Source organism: Chanos chanos, chromosome 13 (genome assembly GCF_902362185.1).
Source record: "Chanos chanos chromosome 13, fChaCha1.1, whole genome shotgun sequence".
NCBI lineage: Eukaryota > Metazoa > Chordata > Actinopteri > Gonorynchiformes > Chanidae > Chanos > Chanos chanos.
This window is the reverse complement of record NC_044507.1, coordinates 11,581,103-11,592,130: the sequence shown is the minus strand read 5'-3', so window position 1 is coordinate 11,592,130 and position 11,028 is coordinate 11,581,103. Positions and strand designations below refer to the sequence as shown.

Here is an 11,028-nt window from a genome sequence, read left to right as displayed (position 1 = left end):
TTTATAGAAGCTGCGTGGTTTCCAGCGGAGCAGCATTCAGTGCTCCACGTGTCCGTCTCCTCTGACATTCCTCTTCAGCGTGCACACACACACACACACACACACACACACACAAACACAAACACAAACACATGCTGTGAGGACTCCCTTTAAAATAGGAATTAAACACACCCTTGACCTAAATCGCCTGCATAAAAGTTAAGTGAAATAGTGTGTGCTCAGATGCTGAGTTTAACTTTTTTTTTTTACTCACATATTGTGTGGCCACAGTAAAAGTTTTTTTTTTTTGTCTTCACTCAGTTTTCAGTTTCATAAGTTAACACCCTCTGATGCTCTTTAAATACTGATAACATTTTCTGATTCAAAGAAGAGCTTTCTGATTTAAAGCTGATTTAAAGCTGTGTTGTGTTGCTCTGTCCAACCCACATGGCAGCAGTGGTCAGAAATAACTATCAGGTTTGTGCAGAAAAAGCAGCTAAATCGGCTGTGTTGGTGGTTGAAGCAGTCTTTGGTGGATTTTCACAGATTTAGAAAATGTCAAATTCTGCCTGTTTATTCCGTTTCAAAGGCAGGGATTTGTGGAGTGCTCTCTCTCTCTCTCTCTTTCACGCTCTCTCTCTCATAAAGACACAAAATTTGAGATGTTAGGGACCTTTACCCATAAGATGTATCATTTGGTGATTAAACCTCTCGGTGACCACTGACATTTGTCTCATATTACATCATAAACAGTGACCTGTCCTCCTGGATGAATCATTGATAAGACACTGAATTACTCATGCTACTGTAATAATGAAAGATACTCAATGCTTAAATTAGAATCTGACACTGCTCTTTCAGGCTTTATTCTTTTTGGTATTGACGTAAGTTAAAGTGAACAATACTGTAAAAACAAAAGAACTTGTGTGTGTGTGTGTGTGTGTGTGTGTGTGTGTGTGCGTGTGTGTGTGGAAAAGTGTCTGTCAGGGGTTGTCTAAAATACCATCCAGGAAGCTGAGCAAGTTCAAATCACTGTGGAGTGACTTCTTCTCTGCTAATACAAGTACCACAACCTCAGAGTAATGACCTTGTAAACAGGACTCTGCTTTGCATACTGTATTTGATCTTGCTGAGGGTCAAGTTATATTGGTGTAACTTAAAAAGGTCAGTTCAGCAGTTTTATGACAGCCCAGCCAGTGATAAATGGGAAAAGTCCAGAGGACTCTGAAATCAGCTACTTCCCCTGGATTAAAACAACCACATTCCACCGAAAATATACAAAATCATCAGTCTCCTATCCATTTTGTTTGTTTTGTTTGTTTGTTTGTTTTAGAACCAGAACTCACCTGACTGCCAGAAAAAGCCTGTAACTCTATCTATCCATCTCTGTTTTCTGATGCAGTATGAGGGTAATATCTCTCCTTGAAAAATGGCAGTGACATAGTCTGTTTCCCCTTAAATGGATATGATCTCTTTGACCAAGTCGGAACTTGAATCCTCAAACATGCATTCATACCACAGAAATAGTCATCTGTTTCCACTGCTGAACGCCCACTTCTCCACCTCGGATATTTGCTGTCTGGTCTGTGGGGGTGTAGACTGTTACTGACAGGCAGTGGCCTTCCTCCAGGATGCCCAGCGAGGAGGAAGTCCGCTGGGGGGGGGGGGGGGGGGGGGGGGCTGAGAGTTGGGATTGTAACTGGGCAAAAACCCAGTGCAGGATTAGGCTCAGAATTTATAATGTTGCATTTGATGCAGTGACACACCCGGATGCTGTGAGTTTTAGGTAGTGGGAACCTATATGTTGAATGTTTAATCAATTTTCTTTGATAGTTCATATCCTGTGTTTGAAAGTAGTGTAGTTCGTCTTGTAGAGATTTCATATTGCAGGATCTCATATTACAGGTTTTCCTTTTAGGAGACCGTCTGTCCATCTTAGGACAAGGGAGTAGGAATAAACATTTGATTTATTAAATTAATTTAAAAGAAAACACTATGACACATCCCAGGTCATGACAGTTTTGATTACTATGAGTAATATTTCTGCAACCGTTCTTTGTTTTCCCCCTCAGCAGACTAAAGGCTCCGTTATTTAAAAAGCTCAAACAATTTAAAGCATTCTTTATACCTGGGATATTTATCCTGCTCTCTTTCAGCTCTTTGCTGATGGAAACATAAAAGAAAATTTATGAGTTTCTTCTGTGGTTTTAAGTATTTTTGAGAGCAATAGATAGGACTGGCAGTTACCAAAGTAACTTATAATAAATCTCAGTGGACAGTGTAAGCGATTAGAAATAGTCCCTCCACAGCAGGTGGCTTTACAGTATGTAATGTAATCTTGCAGATGCCGACTCCAACACCGTAAAAACATTTTATGTTTTCACCCACTTCAGGACAAGCGTCCCCTGGGCGTTTCATTACTTGAGAAATATACTTCACTGTTTGTGAATAAGACAGACCCATAAGGTAAAATTCTTTCATTCAGACTTCAAGATTCGTCCAAACCCTTGGACTCAAACGTAGAGCTCGCAGCTAGCCATAACGTCAAAGTTCAATGTTATCAGTGTACAGTAAATAAACAGTTTAAACACGTATGATCACATTGTTATTATTAATAATACAATTATTATTCAAAGGGGTGCAGCAACTATATTTTTCACGGCAAATATTTAGCTTTAGCCTGTTGTATCATCCCCCGTTGCTGCGGTAAGAATGGATAAAAATATTCAACAATGTACAAAAGTGTTATTCAGTTTGTGTCAGAAGTTTGCCTCATGGTCATAAATTGTGTCACAGCGCCTTCCAGAGCGCAGATGTGGTACTTACAGTCCACAACGTGATACAGAAATTTGTCATCTGTTGTTTTTACGCACAAAGGTGTCAGAAATAAATTAATAAGCTGCCCACGCACATATATACGAGGGCATTTGGTAATGTTGTCGTGCGACTTCAACTCATTAATTTTAGTAATGTAATATGTTATGGACAGACACGATTATTAACTGATGAAACAGAACTGTCAGTGTAGGAACTGAAAAACAGCAGTCTCTGTTGTCGCATTCAAAACTGCCCCCCAAGATGGGAGGAGTAGTACATGCCAATATCAGACTTCGCTAACCGGCTAAAGTGCATTACATGTAAGTTAAATATATTTGAATCTGGGCCGTCGTTATTGTTCGTTTCTTTGGATGTTAAAAAACTTGAAGCTTTGTCGTAATATAAAATAACCTTTGTCGTAATCTTCAATCCGCAAACACGCAACAATTTGATGACAATTCCTCACCGTCGTCTGATGTTCATAACACTAGGAGAAGCGTTATTTTGATTGTCGCGTTGGACTGAAAGTACGGAATATTGATGCTATTTCTTATGACACGCCAAACGATTTAGTGTAAGAATGTCAACCACATCGCTGGACAAAGAACTGCAGGAGCGATTAAGAGAGGCCAGTGCCATCGGAGATATCGACGAAGTCAAGACTTTAGTCGACAGCGGAGTAAATATCAACTCCCAAAATGAGATCAATGGATGGTAAGTATCTGTATTCGACCTGCGACACCTTTTTAGAGTCACTATTATTAATAATAAGGTTGTTTTTTTTTTTACTGTCAGCATATTTTTCTTCATTTAGCCGCGTGGCACGTTTGATACAAATCTAGTCTTGTTTTGCAGTAGGCTATAGGTTATGGTTCATAGGTTGCTTAGTTAATTTAGCAATAGATAATTGGGAATCATCCGATTACTCAACTTGACAACTGTCCCGCTGGCATGGGCATCGCAAGTACACGGTGGCTGTTGCATAATTCTCATTGCTCCGAGCATTGTTTCACACAGTCTGTTAAAACTAGAGTGACAGATCGTGTCATTGTTCTACAGTTTGACTAACCCTCTGGGCAGACCGGTCGGTGTTCCAATCGAGAAGTCCACTCTTCCCGTTTGGTCTAAAACCTGTTTTTATCAGGCCTTGCTACTAGTAGCGACCTTTGCAACTGACTTGTGTTTGGCTTTCCGGCAGTGCTCCACTTTTTATTTTTTTTGTATTAACTCCTTCGATGGGATTTGATTCTTAGTCAGGAGGCCTGATGTACAAGCCAGCTGTCTTAACACGTTTAAGTTCAGCAAACTAAGCAGATTAATATGGACTTTAACGCAAATAACCAGCTTACGTGACCGTGCCTGCTCTGCTGGCAGTGTGGATGTGAATGTCAACAAGACCATTTAGTATAGTGTACCTTACAGACCACAGGGACTGGTTTTTGGAAGCTGATACCAGATGTTCCTAGACCTTACGCTGTGAGTCCCTAAGAGACTTTGATGTCCCTTTTTTTGCTTTCAAATCTAGGACATGCTTGCATTGGGCATGCAAAAGAAACCACAAACAGATAGTAGCATATCTTCTGGACCATGGCGCAGACAAAGAAATTCTTACTGCAAAGGAAGAGCTGGCTGTTCAGTTAACCTCCAAACCAGAGATCAAAAGACTTCTTGGAGGTATGTCTGATTGTCTTTTATGAAGCTTTTAAAAAAATTCTCACACATTTCCAGGTGATTGTTTCCTCACATTTTATCAATGTTCTGATATAACACGGTCATATATCTAACCATTATGCAAACTTGCAGTGGAGGTCGAAGAGGAACCAGAAGTAAAGGAACCAGAGCTGCCAATCATCCCAAACTATCTGTCCAACCCTCCTTTCCTCTACAGCAACATGGACAAAGATAATCTGATTATAGCACAACAACATGCCTCCCAGAATGGCTCCAGTGCTCCCAGTGAGGATCTGGACTCTGAACCAGCAACTTTATCGCCTACTCACGAGCCACAGCAGCAGCAGCAGCCACAGACGTCGAACCAGAACCAGAACCTGTTCAGTGAGAATCCCATTCAGAGAGACAGGCCTTACGTTCCCGTGTTAGAACAAAACGGTTCCTTGCCAACCCCCGCCATTAATGGGACCCTGCCCATGGAGCTGTCCGCAGACTCTCACCATGGCAATCACAGCGGCCACGCCCGGCAACAGAACGGACCTGTTTGCCCCGCGTTGCCCTCGCCTGGTGGGGGCGGCAGTAGCCACGGTTCCACCGTCACCAACCCAACCGTTACCAGGCAACAGTCAATCCCCCAGCAGCTGAACTGCCCTCAGCCGAGTCAGAGTGGGACGATGCCAGCTTTCCAGCCGTTTTTCTTCACCAGTACTTTCCCAGTCAATGTCCAAGGTGAGGAACCAATCTAGTGTCACTCTAATAGCATGAGGAGCAGTAGAATACTGTAAGCTTAGTTCTTTTTATACATTAACTGGTTTTTTTTTCTGCATTATTGTGCCACCTCGATATTATATGGGTAGATAATGGTTTTTGCACGTGATTTTGCCAGTTTGTAGTTAGTGAAGTTGTGACAGTATTGATATTATTTGTTTATTGTTGTCCTGATCTTCCAGTTTGTGACTGAGGTGGTAAGAATGCTGGACTAAACATATTAGTCCCATGGTATGTAACCCCAATATTCCTCTGTGTCTCAGAGCTGGTTTTGAAGGTCCGGATTCAGAACCCCAACGCCAGAGAGAATGACTTCATAGAGGTGGAACTGGACCGTCAGGAGCTGACGTACCGGGCCCTGCTCAGAGTGTGCTGCAGAGAGCTGGACATTAGTGCCGAACACGTGGAGAAGATCCGTAAACTGCCTAACACCATGCTGAGAAAGGTCAGGGCCGTCCTATGCATGGTGTCACAGCTCACACAAACACACCCTTAGACACCTTTCAGAGCAAAATGCACACCTGCTGCTCTGTGTGGTTTAGCACTATCTGTTATATTAAGGATATCCAAAATGATCAGAAAATCATTAACAAAAATGTTTGACTTTATATTCTGGGATCCTCATTATAATTTTTTAAAATATGTTTCTAAGCCCTACGGTGTTGTCTGATTGAAGAAAAAGACCAAAAATGTTGTTTGTTTGTTCATATTTTGTCATGTGGCGTAGGATTTTTCTACTCTGGCCTCTCTTCAGAATGGCTGTTTTGTTCCAGACACACAGACATCATTATCCTCCTTGCAGTGTGGGACACCTGTCCCTCTCTTCAATAAACTGAAAGAATCTAATCTTTCCCATATTTATAAAAACCACCTAGAGGAGCCCACATCGTAGTTTGAAACATATTTTAAGACGTCCAAAAACGTAAACACATAATAAGTAGACATTTAGATCATTTTTCTGTTGTTACACGATAATTTGTTTTATATCCTAGAGATCCTCATATTCTCTCTCACTCACATTTTGTTCTGTGTTCTAAACACGTCATGTGATTTGTAGGCTTTGTTAGCAGTAGAAGTGGCTGTTACATATCTCTGTATGGACTGGGAGTGTGTGAGGTGCATTGGCTGCGGCGTGTGTGTAACTGGGAGGCAAGAAGCCCGAGGTAGAGTCAGTAGTTCCGTTTCACTGCACTCGCTCCTCATTAGGACCGAACTGGACCGCAGCGTTTAAAAAACACCAGTCTAGGGCAAGGGCAGGACAGAGTGGAGAAGAGAAGAATAAAAGAGAGAGAGAGAGAGAGAAAACAGTAATGTCATACGGAAGGCACCTCAGGATCTCGTACTGAGTAACATTAGGATGTTCCATTTGATGAAAATCACTGGAGGCTTTGGAGCTTAACGTTGGACCTCAGCGCACTTCCTCGCATTATTATTATGTCCAGGGTCTATTGTTATATTCATACAGCGACACCCATTCACAAAAGACACTGTCTGATTTTTTCTTTTTTTGCTTTTTTGTGTCACTGACTATGTGAGAGTTACAACCTTCTATGTCGCGTTGTTCCAATAATACTACTAATGATGCTATGGTACATCAGTATGGAACATGCAAATTTCAGCCCCAGTCATCTCACTCCCAGTGCAATGACTGCATTTATAACATCTTGTCCTTCTATTGTTATGGGTCTGGCTGATGTAATGCTTTCTCCCTTTCCTCCCAGGACAAGGATGTGGCACGGCTGCAGGATTTCCAGGAGCTGGAGGTGGTTTTGGAGAAGGCGGAAGGCTTGTCTTTCCTCTCCTCTGGGAGTCAGGGAGGTCTGGCAGACAGACCCTGCTACAACCTGAAGGCCTCTAGACTCACGTATTAGCCACGCCCCGCGGATTCCCGCTCGCTTACTCTTAGGAAACAGACCGTTTCGACGTATCCCCCTCTTCTCGGGCATCTCCGCCTCAGAAACTCGTAACTAAAGCTCGATTTCCCAAAAAACAACTGACATCACCTGACATCTTTTTCTCTTCATTGTCCCTCCATAGGTCTGTGTAGACTAGTAGCACCTTTGTTTGCTTGCATGGTCCCCTCTACCATCCCCCCCCCCCCCCACACGTTAAATGTGGGTGTCTCTTGTCCCGCTGTGATGTCACTGAGGTTGATTTAGTGTCATTATTAACTCGTTTTTTTTTGTTTGTTTTTTTTCTCTGCTGTCTCGAGTGGCTCGTAGCAGACAGAGATATGTTTACTGGGAAGACCAGAGAACTTCCTGTTACCCTGTGCCGTCAAATTCGCCTTGTGTCAAATGTTCAGATCCAAATTTGAAAATTCTGTGAGCTCTTATCGGACCACCGTGTGGTCCTGAGTGTACTTGCGACTGTGCGACTTAACTCGTCAGATTCCGAGCAACCAGCCCAAATGACATGCACGTTGTTATCTTTCTTCAGACGCTTGTCCTACCTACTGTTTTTGTTTGTTTGTTTTGTTTTGTTTTGTTTTGTTTTTTGAAGCACACAGTGGATTGGTTCTCGCAGAAAAAAAACATCAAGGGGGGAGCAGAGATGCATGTTTGGTTTTGGCCAGAAATTTGTTTAGGAAAATTGTTTTAGGGAAGCGCTATGCGGCATGTCTTGGTTCACTGTAGGATGGCATAAAGCACAGTTCTCCTGAACATGCGGAGAAAGTCAGAAGTGGAATGGTCGATATTGGGGGGTTTTTTTGTCTGTTTTTTGTTGTCCTTTTATCAGAAATTTATCTTTAAAAGTGAATTGGTTTCTCATTACCTTGTCATGCTTACAGCTCCACGGGAGTTAGATGAACTGTTCATTTTTAGTTTTTGAATATTTCCATGGAGGAGTACTATTTAAGCCAAATACAAGCGCAGTTTGTCCAAGTTCTCTGTAATCGACTATCAGTCTTTTTTTTCCCCGTCATGAATCAAGGCCTAACCATCTCTTATTCCTCGTGAAGAGAACTAAAATATGTAGCAGAGATAGTTGCATTGAAAACGACGGTGTGATTAAAAGAAAAGGATAAATTGTAGCGCTTCCAGAAACACTTAACTCCCTTACCCCCTTAACTGACTTCTCTTACCCATTTAGGACCTGGAGGAGTACTAAGAATGAGGAGGGGCTGCTTTTGTACATTTGCAGCAGTTGTGGTTCTCCAGTTTGACTCGTGGAGAGTTTTTCTTTTCTTTTTTTTTTTTTAATGCCAAGGTGTCTCCTCTGTTATTGACATATTAACACCTGTAGAAAGTTGTGAGTTGGCATCAAAATTTTTCCTTCTGTGACAGAGGATATCTTGCTCCTACAGAGAGTACACGCATAGTTAATACGTCATAGCTGGTCGCATGTTAAATTGCATACATCGGAATGCTGTGGAAACGATACGCCCCCCCCCCCCCCCCCCCAAGTCATTCGGGTGCGGGAGTTACTACTATACGTTGAATATGGTAACAATAAAGAATGACACATTTTCTATAGCCTTTAATGTGATAAATTGTTTTTAGTGATGGGGGCTGAGCGCAAAGTTTGTTGGTTTATTTCTGAGCTTTGTTACCACTCTTTCACAATAGCCTTGTAATACGGTATTGCTGTGTATGAAGAAGATCTTATTTTTTGAAATTAGCTATTTTTCCTTAGTTTGTGTGGATGTGTGCGAAGCAGAGAGAGAGAGAGAGAGAGAGAAAGAACATACACTAATGGCTAAAATGAAACCAGGCACTTGACTCCAGTTGCTTGAAGTCAAAAAAAAGGGAGGAATCGACCGTTGTTGGGTTTTTTTTTAACGACGGCGATCATGCGGACGGATGTCTTATCGGATTTGCGACGCCACTCCTTTTCCTCGATGCTTGGTCGAATAAGCTGACGGACGTGAACACTGCAACGCTACCGAAACAGCTTCAGAAAGTGAACCTGTTTCTCACTGAGAACCTTGCTGGTTTTGTTGGAAAAAAAAAAAAAAAACCTCTTAATATTGTACTAACTGGTCAAGTTCTAGAAGATGAATACAGTTTGACTTAACCTATGCATCCAGAGTCTGATATTTTTATATTTCCTGTGTACTTAATTAATCATTAGGCCCTGTTTATCGCGTGTCTACCCTTAAATCCCTGTATTTGCTCTTTGTTAAAGCATGAAAAAGGAGTTACCCGACATTTTCTCTGCTGACATGGCTGCTAGATGTTTAATGAAAGTTTCCTTTTTTAGGAGTGTTAATTAAAAGTGTGTCCTAGCTCCAGTTCTCTAGACCTACCTGACAGAAGCATTTCATCTTAGTCCAGTGTGAACATTTATCACGTTAATCAAATAATTATCAATCTGATAATCAGGCTTTCTGCTGCTGAGCTATGACGACAAAACAGGTTGTTCTGTATCTGTGTTTCTGAATTTGCATTTTTTCCCAAGGAACTACTTCTTGGTAATATACTTTTTCCTTTGGGCTCTCTTGACGGTTTCAACCCTTTATTCAAAGAGAGTTGGTATTGTATCTTAGAGAAACAAACATTCCCATGCCAAAAATTGATAACACACTGAAATTAAATAGCTCTTAACCCCAGATAGTTTTGGTTTTCTATCAAAATATGTTATATATTATAACAAATGGTGTTAGGGCCTCAGCTAAGAGATTTGGCCAGGTCAAATCTTAACCTTATACACTCCCATTGTTTCCAGCTATTAAAACACTTATTTTTGTTATCTTAAACCTCAGTGATCCCAGGAGTGATCATTTATTTTATTTTAAAACTAGCAGAACTAGCCTTTAAGAAATGCTGGATTATAGGACTAGGTGACAAAGGGGACCAGAGGACGGTGACAGGAGAGCCACTAGAGGGAGCAATTCCGTCAATTTTGGCGTTTAATTTTGCCTTAGCTGTGGTTTATTACTCTAAAGAAGCTCCCTCTCTCTCCTTCCTGCTTTTCCGTTGTGTAAATAAAGACTTTAAAGCAAGTAGTCATAACCTAGGGACATTAACAGAACTTACAGTAGAAGAAAAATACAGTGAAATCCCCCTCTTTGCAATTTCCTTTCACACCCAGGGCTACCAATTAGATAAGCCATAAATAATTGAATACATAAAGCAACATATTAGGAAAGGGGGTGGGGTGGGGGGGTCCAGGATGATTTGTCCCAACATATGAAAATCTGCTTGGCAAAATCCACAGTGTCAGGCACTGGTGTCCACAACACATTCCACTGATCAGTGCTTTGTATTTACCAGAATCTCCATACAATACCTCACACTCTTTGCAGAAAAGACACAATCTCTGCCACTTTTAGCAGGGGTTCCCAGCATAAGCATTCAGTTCTCTGCAGGTGTTTGTTGACCCTCTTCATACAGCGCACACAGTTGTGCTTTCTCCAACACAGCGATACTTAAGTGTCTGTCGGCGTATCCTTGACATAATGTGAGGTGTTGGAACCCCTTGTGTTAGATTCAGCTGAAGGGAGTCTGATTCGATTAGAACAAAAAACAACACGCAAAGAATGAACAGACTCAATCAAACACATACACGCACACCCACACACACACACACACACACAACATGCTGTCCATGCTATGATGCGCTAGGTTTAAAACATAACCTTACACAACATGCTGTCCCTGCTGTGACATGCTAGGTTTAAAACAAAACCTTACACACTGTTGAACAACTTCCTGTGATGACAGAAAAACTTAGGCAGGTTTGTGTAAAAGTTTGGCCAACCCTTGGTAGGTGTAAATATGTTGATGAATAAGTGATCAGAAACTGATGTGAAGCAAAATCCCAGTGTGTGTTCTGTGTTCTGATTTCGCT

The 11,028-nt window shown here is 41.6% G+C and overlaps 1 protein-coding gene across 1 annotated transcript; it reads left to right on the top strand.

Moving 5' to 3' along the window:
- The first annotated feature begins 3,074 nt into the window (after positions 1-3,074).
- Positions 3,075-9,720, top strand: ankrd40 (ankyrin repeat domain 40). Its single transcript, XM_030790782.1, has 6 exons — positions 3,075-3,116; positions 3,370-3,510; positions 4,322-4,470; positions 4,600-5,196; positions 5,499-5,680; positions 6,957-9,720. The coding sequence occupies exons 2-6, from the start codon at positions 3,377-3,379 to the stop codon at positions 7,104-7,106; spliced, it is 1,212 nt and encodes a 403-aa protein (XP_030646642.1). The 5' UTR covers positions 3,075-3,116; positions 3,370-3,376; the 3' UTR covers positions 7,107-9,720.
- Positions 9,721-11,028: the final 1,308 nt, after the last annotated feature.